Below are 21,930 nucleotides of genomic sequence, written 5' to 3' on the forward strand. Positions count from 1 at the left end.
GCTTAGCTAATAGTATTGCTCCTCTCCGGCTATGAGTCAGGTGCCCCTTTTTTTTTTTTTTTACAAAGTATTCTTTTGTATTTTGTGCAATTACATTTCCATTAGATAGCTAATTAGCTATTCTGAAGTACCCCCTGATATATCAATCATGCGTTATCCTGTACGAATCCTATGACGAACTGTAAGAGTAGTTTGACAATAGTACACAATTGATTATGTCGATGTTTCTCAAGGTTCATGCACGAACAGCATCTTCTCATTCAAATTGGCGGCTGGTATAATTTTAAAATTATATGAAATCCGCTTAGACCTGAAGGATGAGTAGGAATTATCGAACCGTAACAGGTACTCGCCGGCCACGTCGCAACAAACAGTGAATACGACTGGGCCCTGAAACGAGGCAGCATTTTTCAGGTGGCATTATTTAGAAAACTTTCTATAATAACATTGCAACAGATTTATTTTGATAGTAATGATATATTATCTAGTATGTTACAGTATTGGGATACTTACAGTGTGTGAATCGTACCGCTTCATGGGAAGAATTTCACCAATATCATCTGAAACGTTTAAAATTGGGATAGTTTCGTATATTGTTGTTGTTGTTGTTGTTGTTGTTTTTTGCTTTTTGAAGAAAATAGTGTACAACATTTATCCTTACAGGTTTATCTAGATAGTCTGCAGTTGATATACATGTTATTCACTAACCTTCTGAAGTACGGCACAACAGAGATAATGCTATGTCGTGTCCGTCAGATTCAAATTCGACGAAAAGGCCAGCGCCTGGCCCGGTGATTACGATCGAGACGTCGGTGTGAGAACGACGGCCCACAGTTATCTAAAAATAGAGCCGACGCAAAAATAGCAGCACATTAACAACGATATAGTTAAGCTGGTAATAACAAAATAAATTTTCTTGTCAACCATACATAAGCGCAATGGTTAAATTATGTGTGTGTGTGTGTGTGTGTGTGTGTATGTATATATAACCAATTAATTATATTGTAGCTTGCTTACATATGTTGCGTATAGAAAGTAGAGTTGAGGAACGGACAATCGTAACGGAAATATGAACTAAAAGCAGGAAGCTAGCAAGAAAAATGCACCCAACACGAAGAAAATTCCATAATATATATATAATATGCGTTTTTATCTGGCAAGGAAACGTTGATTCTACCTTTAAATGCTATGAAACTTCTAGAATCTCGGAAATACACAAGGGTTAGGAATTCAGTACAACTAGCAGTTGTGCGGGTTGCTTTTGATCACATTTGGAATGATGGGTCATATGGGAAGGAACACAGAGTATTTTGGTCGTGTGTTGTCGAACTTTAATCGAATTATAAACAAACAACGTAATCACTTTCGTTTTTTACCACACGCACGCATTCACACAGACAGACACGCTCGCAGCCGCCATAACACACACACACACACACACACACACACACACACACACAAACACACACACACCCTCACTCACACAGCCACACGCGAGAGAGAGAGAGAGAGAGAGAGAGAGAGTTAAATTTTGAAAAGTAAATTGTTACGTTTTATGGAAGTCATTATATTGAACTCTAAAGCATGACAACCCCTTATATGTGGTTGCTTTTAGCCAATTTTCTGGCATACTGCATCGTCTGGACAAAATCATGTTGTCAACGCAAGTCATTCTCGAATAGCTATGGGTCAAATATTTACCACAGATAATTATAGTGGAATCGTTCATAAGCGCTGCGCGGTTATGCGTAAAAACAAGTTGTATACGAATTTTTGCTTCAGTATACAGTATTGTATATTTATGTGTCGATATTTATTTATTACTCCTTACCTGTCGCATTCGATCTTCTTCGGAAATTAGATTCTGCAATTCATGTATGATCTGAAATTGAAACAAATACTCAGCCACACCTTCATTTAAGCGTCGCACTTATTATGTAGCCGTCACAGAAGGTCCGCTTGAAAAAAATTCTACTTCCTTATTCTATTTACTTGTTTACAAATTAATTAACTAACGTCCTGCTATCAGTGAGACGAAGTCATAAGCTAACACACTAATACGTACTGTCTTATCAGCCATTCGATATGTATTCTACAATGCGTATCAAATGGGAAAGCTTTTGAGTAGAGATATTAGTCATTTATCTTACCTCCTGGTTAAGCTTATGGACGTAGACGACTTCGTGTTCACAGTTTGGATCATTTCCTGGGCCCGTACGTGTACCACCGAATTTCACCGGCAATTCCTCTGGATTAGCAATTTCCAGAAGCGCAGCCATCCATTGTGCTCGGTCTATGATATATATATATAATAGCGGAACATAAAATGTCTATTATGTGTTCAGTAAACGCGTTACTGAGCTGTTTCAAAAGATAAGCTAAGAGATACTTCATTCTTATTTGGTATTTTGGCGATTTCTTGCATGATAAATAACTGCAACTATTAAGAGGTGATTTACGAGTAAAAAAAATATAATTTCAGGGCTCTGTTTGGTAACTTCAAAAAGTGAACACCAGATGCGCCGTCCTTGACCACTTACCTTTGCCATATATTTTTACTTTTTCCAGAGTTGGAGCGTTTAGGAGCGGCTTGATCATGTTGAAGAACAGATGAAAAATCGGCGGAGCTACAAAATCATAACTGATAACATGTTGGTGATTTATTGAATCCAACTTTGATCGCAGTCTTCGTTAGTACCACTAATGACTGCGTCTGCGTGGTATGTATTTTTTGCGAGCGATTGTGTTTGGTAATGGCAATTGACATGATGCATGCAGATTTACTAATATTTCGGTACTGCGTAAAGCATAGAAGACAGTTATACGATGGACATTAGTCGCGAAACGACGGGATTGTGTTATATTACATTAGTTACCATTAATAATAATCGCGTGGACGAGATACTCGGGATAGTTGCATTCGTAGGCTCCGACCAATTCCGTAAACACCGAGATCGCTGTTCAAAACAATAGCGATAGATAGAGATATATATATATATTAGGCCTTTTGCTACAGAACAGAATCGTCCCTCTTCTCAAATGTCTGGCCTGTACAGTAAAAAAGTTCGGCGATAGAAGGCGTGACAGTCTTGCTGTCACGTGTCCTTAGCAGAGACTACATATAGCTACATCCTATCGAAATAGATAGACATAAATAGTCTTCTGAAATATATGACTTCGTAGACACTGATTTCAAAGGCAGTAAGTCAACGGTCAGTGTTCTCATACGCCTTTACTAGGGCTATTATTAAATATATGTCAAAGCTGTGAACGCCGACAACATACAGACTGCAGAGATGTTGGCCATAATATCGAATCCTTCGACGTCGAATATGAGTGTATGACCCTCAATAATACGCCCGAGCTGAAAAGTGGATAACGTTTGGAGTGTAATTATAACATCCATTGAGCGTCAGCTGATACAGCCCCAGGTCGGCATTGTAAATAGGCTTTTTCCGTCCACTAATGCTACCTATAACCAGCTAAGACTATATTCCATCGGCAGATTAGCGAGGCACTTCTGCAGTACGAAATATACTGTTCATCATTTAGTCATGTTTGGTAAAGCTGACAACTGTCAAATATCATTTCGCCCCAAACCGTGTCAACGGATTTTACCGATATTGTCTACGGTCATCATAGGCCCAGAGCCATCTCTTCTGTATAGAGTATGCTAATTTTATACATATCATTCAACGGGAGGACGAATGTCAAATTTCGACATTGATATTTCACGGGGCAGATACATTCCCACGTTATGATATAGTGGCCCCCGATTCGGTTATGGTCATCTTATAGCAGTTTTCTGATCTTTTTTATATGGGCTACGCAGGCTATAACCAAACGACTTGAAGCCGAGCTAGGCACATATTCGATCACCAACAATACGGAGTTTGGCCATGAAGGCTCTCTAGAAAATCAACACAGCAAATGAATTGCGAAGGTCAGAGGAAAAAGGTCCTACCTTTTTACCTTGCTCACGAAGTACGAGTAGTGATTCCTCCATTCGGTGCATCAGCATCTTAATCACTTGAGAACGTCGGGCAATTTGGAGAAAATCTGATAGAAGTTTGCGTAATCCCGGGATGAAAGAACAGAGACAATCGGAGGAGAATAGAACCCTTGCGTATAGGAACGAAGATGGCTCAAGAAATAAATTTGAGACCTTCTAACGACCTCTGTATTAGCATGATTTGTTTTCCGTATTCATATTGATAGTCGGAAATTGTTTGTTTATAAGCGAAACACTAAAAATACGACTTACTTGTAGGGATTACTTGAAAACTATGAGAAAAAAAATCCTAATGCTGCAGTATAAACGCCTTTGGCACCGGATTTCACAATGCTTTACCTACAAATCTTCATTCGGCAACAAGGCAAAATCTATATGAGATCTTGGTATCTGCCCTTTGTTTTCGTTGAGGTACAACTGACAGGAATTAGAGCACGTACATTTGGGGAGGATGTTGGTAAGCGGATAGATCATGATGCAACCACCGTCTTTGCTAAATCCACATGTGCCTCCAGGGAAAATCGCTTTGATCCCCTGAAATGCGAGAACACACGGCAGCATATATATAAAAACCTGTCGTCATAGTCCATTGTCTGCAAAAAGAGCCGATTCATAGTCCGTTGGGGACTTCACCCTAGAAATAAGTTGAAGAACGGCATAAGACGTTCAGCCAAGACTTTGACCCTTTTATGTTGAAAATATAAATGATATCACTTTAGCATGGGTTACTTGCTTGGGCAGTACATGTAGAAGGCCTGTTGTTTCGTTTACCGTTTTAACGTTATATTGGAAAGGCCAAACTGTTTCATAACACGTTTTCAATATTTAGCGTCATTGATAAAATGCTAATGAAAATTATACTGTACTGCTTACTGGATTTGGTTTAAATTCTTCCAAAATGTGATCAAGCCTATACCGACGACGGAAGTCCACACTCTGAAATTCAATACGTTAAACCTATATGTAACAAAGGCAATAATGATAATTTCACTTGAAAAAAAACATTATATATATATATATATACCTTTAAGTTTTATTCCTTGCAGGCCAAATTGAGCTCTTCAACCCAATCTAACAGGACATCCTGCCCTAACAATCGATAACAAACCACCAATGGAGAATAGTCTTTTATAAACTAGTAGTTGTTACTCAGAAAGCTACTTTATAAAAAGAAAATATGAACATTTGTTAATTATTCATAATCGGTATATTAGGGGCAACTGTGGTTTTTGGTACGGCTATTACCACGGATCGTACGGAGTTAGCTGAAACGAACTACAACAAATAATGAAACCCCATTGATTTTACGTAATATTGAAGGTCAAGATAGATTGCTTCGATCATTGAGGTATCATTCATATTTTCAGCCCGTCTATTCCATTTGGATGCTGCTTAGTTTCCAGATACCATATATATATTTTCTGCTTAATATCCCAGTCAGGCGTTAGGATTAATCTCAGCAAGGAATAAAGCAAACTATTGGGTATTAACGAGGAAAGAAATGCATAGTTAGTCAAAACATGTTAAAGACAAACACTCTCACGAAGTATCTTAGAACGAGCCGTCAATGAAGACGTAATGGCGTATCGCGCGCAACTGCTCAACAACTGCAGATTGTAAGGATTTGAGTAATTCTCCACTTTGCAACATTGTATGAGACTGTTATTCGAAGCCTGAACACGAGGTGTCCGCTGTACGAATGGTTAAAGTTTACGGCGAGAAACACTATCAACGCCACTAATACGCAACGCATCATAACGCTACAATGGCGTAAGCTGAGTTGAAATTTTGTTTGTCTAAAAGTATGAGTGTCATTTCAAATTTTTAGCACAATGCCCTGAACTATGTACCCCTTATTCTTTTTTTGTCTTCTACAAGGTCTTCCTCTTTCTAATCAAAAACACTCTTGCCACCAGCGTCTAATTTCCTTATAGTTTTTTTTCCCTTCGAGGAGTTATCTATTTACAGCCTAACTGCGGGTAAGTGTGTCAAGCGACGCCCAGGAGCTATAACGTTAATAACTCGTCTTTTACTATCAGTATGTAATAGTGGCTATTACGTGTTTTGTAACAATCGCTGACAAAGAAATCTAATTACGTATTGACGCATAACTACAACAATATGTGGCAGAATACGCAATATGCCTAACTGATGATGAGCCCCAATCGAAAAGGCGATTTTTCGTACTCGTAAGCCTACCACCTGTAGGCGTGACGGAGCGGAACAATTTTAGATCGTCACTATACGTAGTCATGCACGACATTTTTGCCTAAACGCAACTGGAGCCCGAGATATGTTGCATGACAACAGAATATATGAGGGAAATTGAAAGATAGCCAGGATTGGTAGGAGATTCCAAAGCGGCAATAAATCTGATTGTCACCAAGCGATGATACGTTTTCTGAAAGACATCGGCCGCATAGAACACACGTAGCCAGCAGCTGACAATACTTGCTACCCATTTTCAGGATGGCCTTGGAAAACGGGCAGTAGGGTACTCGTATCCAGAGAGAGAGAGGAGAGAGAGAGAGACGTAGCAGCATCTCAGACGAAATGACGTACAGAATACTTATATAATACAAAATACTTATAACAATAATAAATAATAGCGAAATAGTTCGCTTTTAATCTGTTTCTATCGTTTGGTGGCTATGTACAATATCTGGTCGATAAGAAAAGGCCCACCGTTAATTATACGGGTGACTTTAGCGGCCCTGTCGCAGCTGTCGAAATCGCCGAGATAGCGTTTGGTTAATAGCAAGTGTATCTATTAGGTGACCAGGGAGTGAATCTTGGATCACTACCGTATACGCTGCCTGCGTGTAACGTATGCGGAGCATTGGAAGGGCAGGCTTCAAGAACGGTCCGTACTTATTCCTTATGCGTGCGCTAAACATTCCTAGCGATTTCCCTACTCGGGTTTGTTAGAGAACGCCCTTAGTAATTATTAAGCGTTAAGCGCTCCGTGGTGAGAAAAAAATCTATACTGGTCCAACAAATGAGTCTTCGCCTTCGTTTTTGATTTAACAAAAAGGCTCGATAGGGAACGAAGGCAGCGCACGCTCCTGTATACTTTCACTGACTTACTCAGACCTAATTTTGCTTCTGACCTGCAGGATTTTATTAGTCACTGTGATATGTGCAATTACAAACTCAAACAACGTTCTAAATAAAACTTACCTTTTCAAGCATATTTTTAGATGCCTCAACATTAAAGTTTCTAGCTGAAAGAACACAATAGATATTTGATTAATTTTTTCGTTAGTGTTCTATATTCTACAACTTGGTAATTAATATATCTAAAAATAATATCATATACATTTATATCACTATATAGCCGCGTTGATTTACTCGTATATATATATATATATATTTCTTTTGTTTATGGTTACTAACAAACGTCACCTTCGGAGTTACTCAATTAGATCTCAGATCTGTTGTTGATGACAGGCCTCTGAATCAGAGCAATTCGGCAGCTTCATCCGACGATTCTTTTTTCTAGATAACTACTTACTGTACTGAAGGAGAGATTGTTTTGATTGTACAATGGGGGGTATTCGACTTCGAGGTTTATCTAGCTATCCACTTGTGCATTGAACACGCCATATTGTGCAAGCATGCACACGTCTACTCAGAGTGCGTATAATCCATCGATGTTTCACCCATAACGATCAGCTGAACCCCAGCGTCTCTTCTAAGCTTATTTTTATAGAAAAAACATAATTCTGAATAGCATTCCACATATGGACGTGACTCATGTTGCTACATGAAAACAAAGCATAGCCCTCATTTTTGGTGGTTCTTCAGAATGTTCCGAGTGAAAAATGGATGTCACGTATTCGCGGAACGTTCAGTTGGTCAGATACCTAAAAAGTCAATCGTATTGAACGCTTTGCTTTATTTCTGCGGTTGTTGACGATTACCTCGAAGCCACCGAAGACAGTAATGGTCGTCATGCCAGTCCTGCGTCAAGAGGCTTGAGCACACGCGCTTGAACTGAAGTAACAAAAGCAATAAACACTGTCAACAAAGAGAGATATACTAGAAGTATTTCTATACTAGAATATATCTATATACGCCATTTACTGAATCACAAGTAGCTGGCCCTGAAAACAATCTAGCTATCGAGGGAGACAAATATCTACTGCTAAGTTTGCGTGAATAAGTGATAACTTACGCCTTTTGGGGCCGAAGGCAAAAGGCCTAAATCTACAACTATCAATACATACATTTCTAACAGACTGTACAGTGGGCACTTTCAAATCGAAGCGGGAATTTTTACAATTAGAAACGAAGTGTCGATAACAATCTCTACAGAAAACGGATAAAGAAGAACTTCAGAGGTAGGCGTTACTATAGGTCAAAGTACTATTTTCGTTTTACTTTACTGCAATGGTAGATTTTTTTATTGTTATTAAAATTAAAGTATTAAAACCTGATCCCGATTTCTGTCCGTGGGTGAGTTTATAGGCCGTTTTACAGCGCATCTTTTTTAGCCTAAAAAGTGTTTCGCGTCTTTGCTTTCTCTCTTTCTTTCTTTCTTGACAGCTCTCCGAATTGGGTCTTTCACGTTTCTCGCACAGGTCGATGCTCCACGAACCTTACCCCTAGATAAAAACTCGTTTCCGTCTATGTAAAATCCGTCCATAAGAAGACCCGCGAAGATAACGGCATTTTGTGCGCCCAAAAACCCCTTTGTCTCATATCAAGCATACATGACAAACTTAATTCAAACGTCGTTCTATTATAAGAAAATAACCTAAGGCCTTCTCAGTAGCTTTAATCCTATTATATTGTCAACGAAGGCCTAAACAGGGATCTATAAAGTTCTTGATTTTTTTGGCGCATCGAAGCGATAGTTTGACGTTTATAACTGCTAATCTTTATTGCCTACGTGTAGAGCAGAAAATAGGCGTTCGTATTTAGCGGATACAAAACGTTAGTCATTCTCGTTTTATAGCCCAAGCAAGAGGTATTTCTATTTCTACATTTTCGACTCTGTGCAATTTACTTTTGGAAATCGATGTCAGCTACACCCTGTTCCGCAGCATCCATCAGCATAACTAAATCGTACCATTAACAAATAAGCAGCGTTCCTCGAGAACAGCGGAAACGAATAGTGTCCGTCAATCATATCTTAAAACGTTTTCAAAATTGTTCAGCAGAGTCGTACGCTAGACGTAACAAGGGCGCCCACCAACAGAAAATGGGTCGAAAAATTCGGCCCAAACGAAATCGGAAAAATGTCAGAAAACGCTGAAGAAGGAGAGGCTGACGAACCGCGATGGCAAGCTTTCATCTCGCTTTTTTGTGTAGGTGAACAGAACGGAAGGGCAACACCGATCGACGGAATAACCATATTCCGACATGAGACGGCAAGAACTAGTGCAGCTTGAAGCTCGTTCCTTAAAGATCATTAAGAGTGAAAATTAAGTAGAGTATTTTGCCAGGGGGTATACAGGATAGATCTGCTACCAATTGACATGTTGTTTTTATCGTTTTCGCGTAGATATACCAGTTCCGCCTATAGACTGCTGCTTGTGATTGAAAAAAATCAAGCGAATCAGATAGGAAACTTCAGATGAACTCACGGTCGCTGCCTATGTCCTTTGTGTGCCATTGATTAAATTTACGAAAGGCTCTAATCAGATCGTTTATGTGAAATACCAATATCTCATTAAAGTACAATGTTTGTTATGGTTAAAAGCTAATTTTCTTCAGTAGTATATCACGTGTTATGTAAACGCATATATATTTTTCATATGGCGGTTTTACTCTTTTGTAGATAATTAATTCTATATAATACTTAACTAGGACTAAAATAGGGACACGTCTTCTCACTAAAACGCTAATATTGCACACTAATATATAAGTAAGCACAACAATGATAAAATTGAATAAAATGGAAAAAAGCACAAAAAAATAAGAAAAAAAATTCATTGCAGAAAACCTAAAATGAACCTAAAAATGATATCCCTTGAGAGATGTACTAATGGAAATTATAAATAATATAATGACTAATCTAAATTTGCATCGGTGTTTTCTGGTGATATCACATGACGCCTGAAGGAAGCTGATTGCAGGTAGAGATGTGAGAACTTCAAAGCGGGGTCGACTTAAGCTTTTATAGTGTTGGTTTACGGTTTAATAGCAACATCAAGAACAAACTCAAAAATTGAAGCTTTGCTGATGCGCCCAGTACGCTCAAGTTTTGATTATAGTCAGTCAATATAGAATTCTAAGTACAGTTTACAGAAGTTCAGGTACAATTGGTAGAAGTTAACATAGCCATAGAAATCGCGTCCTCAATAGAGCTTTTATTTTTTTAGCTTTGTCGTTGGCTGGCAAGAATCATCACTTCACAGCCACTTGTTTTGCGCTTATATAGACGTAGACTTGTATTTAATCATTTTAAACTTTTTTATGATAATTGAAGCTTCCGAAATGATCGGGGGGGGTGTTACACCAGTGCACGGCAACAAACTCACACAACGAACTTTCCCATCGTCTTGACCTATAACCTGCAGTCATGGATACTCGTAGCGATCTCGGCCATCCTTGCTTGTTCTTTTTTCAGCCTCGGATTCGTTTTTCTATTGTCGCCGTGTTCCGTAGTTTGCGCGGTCGACTTAAGCCGTTAGATGCTACTTCAGACGTTCATGGACAGAAAGGGACGTACCCTCGAGGCATTCTTTCGCCTATGCCACACTTCGCAGCGGTGCTACGCATTTTCTAATTCTAATTCTTCACTCTGGAAAATAACGCGCCATAGCAGTTGTCTATGTACTTATGTGGCGCTAATGATACATAGAGAATAGCCAGGCGTCGGCTGTTCCCAGTCGAGTCGTACGGCACGCCACTCAAAAGTATCAAGCCTATTTACCCTCTTACATTTTCGTAGTAGAACAATGCTGCTGCGCATTAGCACCAAGCAGCTTGCTGATTGACGCAAAACAAGGTCGAAAAAACTGTAGAGCTTCGAAAGTAATAGGTCTGGTAGGTTGGCTCAAGGTCCAAGTCGCACTACCGTCGTCGAGCCGGATCGTAAAACTATTACAGTTCGCTGGAGTTGCTTCATGAGCAAATACTTAATACTTTAAATACATACGGTCTCGAACCTATGTCGCCGTGCTAAGGTGACGTGTGCTAAGTTACTTTCACACGGTGACAGGACCTACGAAAGGTATTGACCTCACCGTTCCCCGAATGCTGACTAAAAGGGTCAAACTCACGATTCATGCCCAATTTCTCGAACATCCACGAACTTTTTAAAGTTCTTTCTGGGTCTTCTGTTACGACAGAAGCTTTTTTTTCGATGAGTTTGCTTTTTTCGGACGAAAGCGTCTATACAATCTTACTTCGAAGTTTTCTTACGTCTCTTCGATACCGAGCTGAAATCGAACGAAGCCCGCGGTATTCCTTGAAAATGGAATAACCCGTCTTACGACTGAAACGCTTGGGCGTAAAATTCTTGACATGAGATTTTTTATCGCCGATGCTGTTCAAGCAGTGTTTATTTACTATAATCAGCTTACAGCTTAGATCCGCTGACTTCTTTTGCGCGTGGCATCTTAAACTAATAGTTAGTCGGTAAATTTCCACGAACCAATATCGCTTGATTTAGGTTTTTCCTTAGCGTCGGTATACTGAGAAGTTTTCGTAGTTCGAAAGCCGCGAAACTTGCTTAAAGCTACTTTCAGTATCAATCTAAATTAGATGTGGATACACGGTACGGTCTTTCATCTCCTCGAGACGACCTACTGACGTTATTGCCGCGTTGCGCAAATGTCCAGAGAAAGAGAGAGCCAAGGAAGCTTACCACCGAACGTTAAAGCTACGTACCATATGCCGCAGTATAGTAGGCCAAAGATATGGGATGCTCAAGTCGAAAAAGTCTATTTGGCTTCATCGTATGCACAGTCTCTTGTCAGAGGCCCTGTCTTCCCTTATTTATGTTAAGTTTGCTTTTATTTGTATGTTCCTGAGCAGTGGCGGGGGGCAGTGGGGGTTTTTCAAATGTATATACACATATACACAGTTAAGTTTTGCTGTATTCACCTCAAGTCCCGGCATTATGCGCGGCTGCGCTAAAACCAGTGATACTAAAGATGAAGCATTACACGTTTCTCATCTCGCCGATATTGCAAGAGGTACATAGATATTGATGCGTTATCTGTAAATGATAAGATGAAGGCACTAGTGTTCATTGACATGAAAGCGTTTAGAACACGAACTATCAGAGGTCGCGTGACATTTCTAACCTTTTATATTTTGTTTTTTTTTTTTCTTTCTACATAAGCGAATGCTCTTGCCCGTAGTAAGTGACTTATCACAATCGGCAAAAGAAACAAATATTGTATTCCACCGATAAGTCAGTTGGGATGCTTCAAGAAAGCACTTTCTGTCCTCTTCTTTTATAAAACATTTGCTTGCCGCCAACGTGTAAATACTAGAACATTTGCAAGTGTTTTATGCTTAGTAACTCATAAACTTACAAACGCTACCGTGTGGCAATCGGCCGGCTGTTTTCCATTACGGCGCTATGCCGAATAGCACTCTATGAGATCTCTCTAAACATTCAGCGAAGATAACGTAATAAGTTCTCAGATAAAACTTGCACATGGCAATGTATCGTGCTCTTTTGAAAGCGCTCTCCTTAAGGAACGTGCATCTCAACAATAACGTCTTTAAAGGCTTAGGAAAATGCAGCATAAGGTTGAACAGCATTTAGGTCTCTCTGACATACGGGTCAGTTGACAAAAGGATGTCCGCGTCTGTTTAGCTACAATCATTTGTTAAGGACGTAATTCAAGTTATAAGTGCGTAAGCACAAAATCATATATAACTGATCATCGTATAACCATTTCGTGTTCTGGACCATCTCTTATAGCTTCATTTTGTTTTTCAACTATAATAAAGTACGAGTAACTTACAAGTCTGAACAATTAGTTTGCGTGAACCGTTGCGTCTCAACCAAGAGTATAAGCTTTGTCTCGTGTTTAAGGCCTGCTGGAACCATTGAAGTATGATAACAATGTTTGTGGCCCGAATCTCTAGCAGACTAAAGGCCTAATGGGAATAAAAAAAAAATGAAATAATCTTTTGTATCAGAGACATCGGACAATGAAACATGGTCGCCGATATCGGGTGACAGGACTGTACAGCGAATTGTACTGTACAACGAAGTACCTTGTCCTTCATACAGATCCTTATAGCAAATTCGGAGCCTACTGAGAGCGCCATTGCAGCTTAAGTTAATGTCTCACATGCTGCTTTGCGCAGAACAGGTCTTGCTGATTAATTGATACGGAGTTACGTAAGCAGTAGTTATCGAAGAAAATGCATATATATATATATATATAATTTTTTTAGGCTATCAGGTGACCTCTGGAAGTCATGCGTAAAAAATAACGACCGATGATAGAATCGACGTTTCGTTTACGCCAACGTTTCGTTTACCCTGGTAATATGATCAGTACCGCTTCCAGTCATACCGGTTCCATGAGTAGCTACAGGATAAACGGTAACAGCGCTTAGTGAAAGGGGATCGCCCACCCCGCTTGAGATTTTCGAATAGATAACACCGCCACTCAACGTGACGACATCGGAGTTAATTACCGATATCGTTCATCATGGATTGCACGTACCGGAATGATACGACGTCTTTTAAAGTAACATCGTTCGGACACTGGATGTGCAACGAGAAATGCTTTAACGGCATAGCATTTTCAAGTAGTCCAAAACAACTACGTAATATAAATAATTAAAATTGAACTTATGGTGTGACAAGTGGCTTTACATTACAATGTAATGAAGTTATTCAATTAGTCGATATCATTATACTGTAGGGAAAAGGTATCGTGCCAAAGAAAGGTCAACGTGCACAGCTGTCATTCTTCTCCATTTGTCGAACCGCCGTTAACACAGAAGAACGAAATTCTATCGTACATCATGCCAAAACTGAAAGGTTAATAAATAAACGTAGGTAAGGTAAACTTTTTTAAGTTGTCGCCTGCGTGTTTAGTTAAACATTCGGTTCATAACAAACGTTTGGGGCTTAGGAATAACAAAATAACAGGCAAGCAACGCAATATATCCGTCATATCAAAGATTAGAGCTATTTCTAAGCGCCATCTGCTCAGCCTCTTAGACGTGAGTTCGATACCTAAACTTAAAGACCTACATTTTAATTATTGTTAATTTACTTCTATTTACCGCTGATAACTTTGCTATTGTTAATTTCGACTAGTTTCGTTTGTGTTTATTTACTCTATTTCTGTTGATCGGTACGGTAATATATGTATTTTATAATGTCAAGCTTCGTAAACATACACCGTACAATTAGCGAATACTCTAAGTATCATTCTACTAAGCGTCATATATACATCTATGTACACTCGTACGGTACAAGCTTATTTTTCAGTATTACTACACCGAGTTCCAGCTACTTAGAGCCAATAATGGCGAGAGATTTAAAATAAAGTGAATTTTACCTGATTAAGCGCGGCCTGCTGCTTATCTGAAAGATCACCTACGCGTCCACTCATGATAAAATCGCTACTGATGTTAGCAAACGTATCTTAACAGGGTCAATGATATAACGCGTCAAACGCGTTAAACAGGGGTGAGTAGGTCTTTTCTGTTTCGCTTACAAAAACCGCTGTCACTTATTTCGTCACTAATTTTCGGCTGCGTCTTTGGAGATACGAATCGCCTTTGATCGGCTATCCGTTAGTTCAGCGTACGGCGCAAGAAATCCCATGAGCACTAGACTGTTTCTAAAATGGTCCGTTTGACTCGATATTCGCCTACTATTTCACCCTACGGATACTATAAAAACAGTTCCAAAGAAACGTTCTCTACTCTCTGTCCGTTCCCAACGCCGCAATTGCTAGAGAGAAGTGCTGCGCGTGTGATAATCGCTCGACCCCTTGTGCTGGCCCTTTCTTAGGCAAACTCAAGCAGTTCAGTCGATGCGAACATGCGGTCCGTTGACGTGGTCACGTAGACACGCACGCACGCATACACAACAACAGAAGTGATCTGTGAAGAGCAGGAGCGACAGCGGCAGCACGAATCGTAGCAATGACCGATACTGCACTGATGCGGTCAATTAACCTCCTGTTTAGGCTGCTGTCAGCTGCCCAGTGTTAAGTTAGCCGGAACAACGAATTGGTGTGAGACGCAAATGTTTCACAATGCCACGATAATGTCGCGCGGCCTTTGATTTAATTTAGGTGGCTGCCGCGCCGCCATCAGTAAGGAGACGCTAGCGACACCCTTACTAAGCGCCCTCAACGAGTAGGAAAAGGAAAGCCATCCACAAAAATACACGTCTACCTAACCGTGCAATTGTGTGCTTGTTAAGAACGATAGCAATCAGAAGGGGAAAGGAAAGTCTCTCGTTTGTCGCGAGCGGGTGCTTGTACTGAGGTAGTTGCATTTGAAACAGTAGTCGCAGTCGCGGTAGTAGCAGCAGCAGCAGTAGCAGCAGCTTCATTGTCTGCCGTCAACCAGCGCTACCGATCGACACAACGCGATTCCGTCAATTTTGCTATTCAGCGACGAAGCTTCAGCGATATCGGCCGCGATAGGGCCGGCGACGGGTTTACGCTTGCCGCCGCCGCTGCTGTCGTTGTCATCATCATCGAAATCTTCGTTGTTCTTAATGTCGTTAATGTTCCCGAAGGGTGCATCAAGTGTAGCGCCGTGAGAGCTTGGCCACTGAGCCTTTTGGTCGTTTGACCTTTTTCAGCGCGGAGTTCCCTCTCACACGCTCTTTTCGAGTTACTGCGATTTCGATGATGATGATGATGACAACGACAGCAGCGGCGGCCTTGTCTTCCACTTCGCCTTTTCTCATAGTCACAACGGTGGCTGACGTTCCTGCGATGGTAGCACTGGAATAAGTCCTTCACTGCGTGGACTACGGATAAATGGCTAATAGCAGGGCAGGGGCGGCTAAATTGAAATCTGTTTAGCGACGACCGGTCGCTGTTCGCGATCGACTGTAGCAATTTGATGTAACAATCCGTATCATCGTTCTCCTTAACGCGGACTGTTCTCTGATAGTGACTGCTGATGACGGCGATTGCGAGCCGAAAAAAACAACCCAGAAAAATTTACTCGTAGATGCAATGGTCCCACATATCGATACAGCTGGCCAAATTACTTGCGTATATGGAAACATAATACGTATTCCCCAATTCTTTGTGTTATGCAAAGTTTCTTAGGCGCTCTAGCGTTTACAGCCAGCTCCAGAATTTACAAGTTACAACTGCACGTTTGGTCCAAGGTCCATTCAACCTCGTACTGATGCTCGCACGTGGACGCGTGATTGTGCCGTTCACGTATTTCATATGTCGCGCTTGAAACGGACGCTCGTTAGCGCGTATATCTGCATTCTGATAAGATTACAACTATCGAAACGTTAATTAGAAGGAAAGTGTCAGAGACAGGAAGATGATACTTTAACAATGTACGGTTATTCGCGTGTCAAAAATACTAGCTTTTTTTTTCATTGACCTGAAAAGTTGCGGAAACCCATTTCTCACTCGCTAGTCAGGACTGCAAAACAGAACAGCAGAATCTCTGTAAGAGTATTTAAAATTGATTCCGCCCACAAGAAGGCCGTCTCCAGAACTTACTGGTTAACGACGTTGAACCTTGACTACACGAACATGAATTGCGCCAGGATCCGCTAGGGGTACAGGACACGCGAGCTTTATGCTGGATATTCAGCCACGGCTGTGTTCCATTAGTACAAGCAATACGATTCTGCTTTGCATGTTAAGGGTCTGGCGAAAGAAAATGATGCTTGCAACAGGTCCGTCCAACAAAATATAGATATGTATCGAATGAAGATATTGTGACTTCACGGGTCCAGCAACAGTCACAACCGTAAGCGCAAGGCAACGTTCTTAATGGGTAGTTCAGCGAATTCATTTACCGGTTATCGGTGGCATTTTACCAGTATAGATAACCTTAAAATGTTTGATATTGATTTGATATATATCGGATTGTAGGCGCCAGCCTGAACGCTCGAATTCTTTAGATTTTGCGTCACTGGGAACGAGCCTAAAGAAACGATGAGCTCTCAATGTGTTCTGTATTTTCGTAAGTCTACTTTTACAGTTCGAATATTGTTTTACTTTCCAAACCGAAAGTCATTGATACAGGAAAAACCTGAACGCCTATACGTCAGCCGTTCCTAAAGTTGGTGATGCAAACATTGCGTTATTCAGAACTAAACACTTTATCATACAAATGATCTTTCATTGAATGCAATCAAATGTAGTATCGGAACTTATCACTACCTCCTCTATCTTGTCATATTGTATGAAAAGTTCACACTTGTTTGTTCGAACGTTCACTGCTCCTTGTGCTACGTGCAGCCTGTATTTCATTAGTTGTCCCCCCTTAGAATGATCGAATTCCGTTGATTATAATTACCGGAATTGACGAAACCAGTTTCCTTTTGAATGTGAAGAATCCAAATTAATATATTCGGTAGTCCTTATTGTTTCCTCGGCTTGCAGCGGTTCCTATTAAGCGAAGTCATTGAATTATTGAAGAGCTGTGACACCATCGACTGAGGCACCACAGAATCTTGTTCGCCGTAGCCTTGAGCTCGAGCTGGTATCTTTAGTCGGCTTTACATTGCTTCTTCTGGGATCTGTTATCGTCACAGCTTGTACAAAACACTAGCCTTCTATAAATAGCCCAGGTATGATAGCACAGAAGGGACGTACTAAACCTGATCTATTGAATCTGAGACGATATTGGTTGGTTGGTTGGTTGGTTGGTTGATTATTATTGCACGCGTCAATCGGGCGCACGATGATGCAGAGGTGGAAACTTCGATAAAACGTGACGTAAAATGAGTGCTTCTATTCAAGGTCGAGCACAACTAGGTTTTTGTTAGTAATATGGCCTATTAAAATTAGACGAAAAAGCTATTCTGTTGTAAGCGCTTTGGAATGATTTGATAAGATACTTGTTAGTACAGAGAATATTAATCAAGGACACGTGGCCTGCGCTCATTTCTGTTCAACTTTGTTACGATCGATCGCGACAGGTATCAGCAGTGATTGCTATAAGGAGATTTCGTGTTTCGTTTGTCTGCTGCGGCTTTGCCATATTCATCCTCGTGTATTCTGAAGTGTTCCGCAAAATGAGCCTTCGTGCATAGAGCTTTTAGCACGTCTAACGGTCAGCTGTAAATAGCTAACATCGCTGCTGCCGTTGAATAGCAACGAATACAGACCTCCATTTCGTTCTGTACTATGAGCTAGATTACGCTTCGCTACCTATCAAATTATATTGGCTTGCCGAAAAAAGTATTGAGCCAAAGTCGAAATAACTGTTTTTGTGTCTTGAAACAATAACTCGAAAAGCAACCATTTTAGTCGATCAACTACTGCCATTTCGGTTATTAGCCAATAGCCCCTATCACTGCAGAACTTATAATGATTTTTGCCGAATCATTATGAGTGAAAGACTACGCTTTCCTTTCCTAATTTACTAATTCTGATCAATTTTTCAGTGATTTTTCGTCATCCTGCCAGTGGTTGACAGTGGATATCCGAATTAACTGTCTTCATGGACAACAATATGCACGATTCGTTAATGCCCATCGAACATATGATTGTATCAATCTGAACTGGCCACAGATTGTGCAGCACATTTTTTCTATTGAACATTATTTTCGCGTGTGAGACACTAATTCACTGTCACCACTGTTAATAATCACTGTCACCTTGAAGATGGCTTGAGTTTGCTGCGTTTCTGGAAAATTTCGCAGACGGAAGGCGATGGAGAAGACTCTTCTCGATCAACTCGTGAGGCCCCAAGAGCTGAGCTCTTTTTTTGTAAACAAATCTCTTCAAATGGTTAAAAATTGTATAGCGGTGGGTGTTTAGTTCTTTACCGGTATCCACTTGTGGGTCATGCTAAATTTTCGCGATAGTTCCACCACGTTTTTTCGAAATTATTCGATTATTCTAAAAAGTATTTTTCACATGAAAACTATCGGAACGAAGAGAACAGAGCGATTTCTTTCGTTAACACACTCTGACTGTAAATAGCATATTTTTTTTTTTATGATTTGGCCAGTTTTCGTGCCTTAATCGTAATAAAATTATAAAATATAGCAAATTTTTATGAAGATTTTACTCATCTTCCAGAGGCGAAATTTCGAGCCTAAATAAAGGCATTCCGACAACTGTGGCACATCTGATATATGTAGATTTTAGTTTTCAAATGATAACAAGGCCGACCTGACACAGTTAGTACTGCTTGAGATATGTGACTTCAAAGCCATCTAGCTAGACAGGCGATCGATGCAACACCCCGACGAATACCGTTAATAGCTGACCGCAGGACAAGCGCATACATACATTATACATAATAGGTAAATTATAGCTAAATTCGTAAACTTACAATCGATGTAGCAGGGTGTGCAAACTTTCTTTTCAAAAAAGGCGTAGCGATGAGATTGCCGACTGCAGCCGATTTTGACGAAAGTTGCCCCCCAATTGTAACAGCTTAAACCCCAAACGCTCTACTTTATAGGGACATGCAAAGCCATCTCGTAAGGTAACAAAACTTTCTACAGATTTTCGTCATCGATTGTGCTACAAATTAAGTTACATATACTCATTAATTTTGGATGAAACGAAAAAAAAGGTAGAGACTTCGCTTGGTTAAATGGCTTTATTGAAAAAGCGTCAAATGGTGAAAACACCAATTGTGCGCTAACTGACTCTGAAACTTGGCATAATGCAGCATATGCCACCGTGGTAAGAAATTTTATTGGCGCTGTGAACTTGAAACTCGCGGGGCATCCCACGACGGACGTCTCGTGCAGACGCTGTACAGACGTACTGATATGACTTTATTTTGAAGTATCTACACTCGAGCAAACTAAATAAGCAATACACTTACTATATATAGATTAATAAACATGCTTATAATAGTCGCTCTGTAGAACTTCTTGCTCAACAAATTTGATCCTTCGGTAAAGTTCATGTAATTCCAATAACCTGGCTTTGAAACCTTTCCAGAGACCATGTACATGATCGAAAATCTCACCGTTACTACGATTGAGCTGATCTTAATCCTAATTATAGTCGTAGATCACTTATTGGTCAGCTGTTTACCACTACATTGGGTTAGGTTACGATTTAGTTCATCAAGCCTCCACAATTTACTGGCCGGGCATCTAGAAGAAGCTAACAATGCCTAAAATGAATGCCTTTCGTTTATTGACGGCTGTAAAGTATCCGTTGGACTTCTTCTAGAGCTTCATTATGAAGTCATTTGTCAACTACCGAAGCGTCTGAAATGCAGGAACTCTGTAGCGTGCAATTGGGTCAAATCTGTTTATGGATACGAATGAATTACGTGTTCCGTTTCTACCTGTTTGTTTAACCGAAAATCTCTAGGAACAACAAACCGTTCCGATTCGAATTGTCAGCTCACTCAAAAGTGACACTTGTTGATGCCACTGACGCGTTCCGGGAACAAACAGAGTAGTATTTTTGTTTTTTTCATTGTTAAAGTTATTACATTCATTCGATTGATACCGCAAACCTTCTCATACTGGGATCATCGTTAACCGCAATCTCATTTTATAGTTACATTGGACTAAGGTAAACGAGTAGGTAGCCTTAATGATCAATGGTACGTAGCGTACAGAATTATCAAATGCAGGCAAAAAGTTTCGTGTCGAAGTGGCTGGGGCTCTTGATACGGCTTCAGTGTCCGGTTGTCATGTTAATGGCGTATAATTTAAGCGCATGACATTGCACAAATTCTAGACAGAAACAAGACCTAATGATACAAATGTCTCAAGAGGAAAAAGCTGTGCCTATTAAACAATAGAACTAAGGCTGAAAGAAGATTGCACGCTGCTTACGGTCAATATGGCTCTGCTGTTATTTTGTCAGTAAGTTTATAGAAAGATACATGCGTTGTTTGTGACGTAAAAAATAAACTTGGATAAATAGGAACGATAGTAATTTATTGCTGTTATTCTCATTGACTAAATTTAAAGGAAGTCAAGTTGTGTGCATTCTATCAATAGTTTCGTCTTTAGTTTTTCATCACGAACTGCAGCCCCTCACCGCATGGGTCGAACTCACTTGGTTCTAAATAAGAAACCAGCTCATTCTTGCCGTTAAATGACCCGTTGTCAAGAAGCAGAGACTGATCTTTCGATTGAGTAGTCTATAGAACGTTTTTTTACACTTCGTTATAACAAGTCGACGAAAAATACGTGTTTACTCACAATTGAATTATACTAAAGCATGCAAAATATATATATATTACTGTAAAATGACTAATTCGCCTAATGTCGAACACGACCAGAGAAGATTAAAAAATAGGTAGATTAACAGTTGCAAATGGTACTGAGTTTTTTCAAGATTTAATTATTTCTAATAATATTTGAATCTCTTGGATAATATACAATCAACAATATATCTATATGAACATAGTGAAACGAAGCTTGTTTCAAGGAAGCCACACAGTTTTAGGACATTTCAATATGTTGGAGAGACTGTGCTTGATATTTCTGCAAAATTGCCACTACTTTAGAGTTCATCATTTGCTCCCTCTGTTGCCTATAGCCTCTTGTTACTTCCTGGTCGATATGCCGCATTTTATTTCTCATTGTAATCAGTCAGAAATAGGAAAATGAAAACAAGAACGCGTATGTCCTTTTACAACACAGGAATTATAATTATACTTTTCGTAATGGCAGATATACTCAAGATCATGGTCCATATCTCCCTGAATATCATATCAGAAGGTAAAGCCACAACTCAATCACTATTTGAGACTCAATGCACTGCTAAAATGCAGGGTGAAACAAGCGGCGGAACAGCTCGTTAAAGCACATAGGAAACTGAACCGCA

General features: G+C 40.0%; 1 protein-coding gene across 2 annotated transcripts; it reads right to left on the reverse strand.

The window, feature by feature from the left end:
- Positions 1-70: 70 nt before the first annotated feature.
- LOC111269792 (SEC14-like protein 2) lies at positions 71-15,228 on the reverse strand. Of its 2 annotated transcripts, none has more exons than XM_086972230.1 (14): positions 14,506-15,228; positions 7,936-8,032; positions 7,193-7,236; positions 4,886-4,948; positions 4,453-4,546; positions 3,965-4,059; positions 3,286-3,364; positions 2,877-2,957; positions 2,541-2,627; positions 2,151-2,293; positions 1,832-1,882; positions 709-838; positions 514-560; positions 71-390 (listed from the first exon to the last, which is right to left on the reverse strand). In XM_086972230.1, exons 1-14 carry the CDS (start codon positions 14,557-14,559, stop codon positions 229-231), a joined length of 1,227 nt encoding a protein of 408 aa, XP_086828356.1. In that variant the 5' UTR covers positions 14,560-15,228; the 3' UTR covers positions 71-228. The 2 variants fall into 2 exon arrangements, with proteins under 2 accessions (XP_086828356.1, XP_022705350.1); XM_022849615.2 differs by having other exon boundaries at positions 7,936-8,008; positions 14,506-15,227.
- Positions 15,229-21,930: the final 6,702 nt, after the last annotated feature.

This window comes from Varroa jacobsoni, unplaced genomic scaffold (assembly GCF_002532875.2).
Source record: "Varroa jacobsoni isolate VJ856 unplaced genomic scaffold, vjacob_1.0 scaffold_1414, whole genome shotgun sequence".
NCBI lineage: Eukaryota > Metazoa > Arthropoda > Arachnida > Mesostigmata > Varroidae > Varroa > Varroa jacobsoni.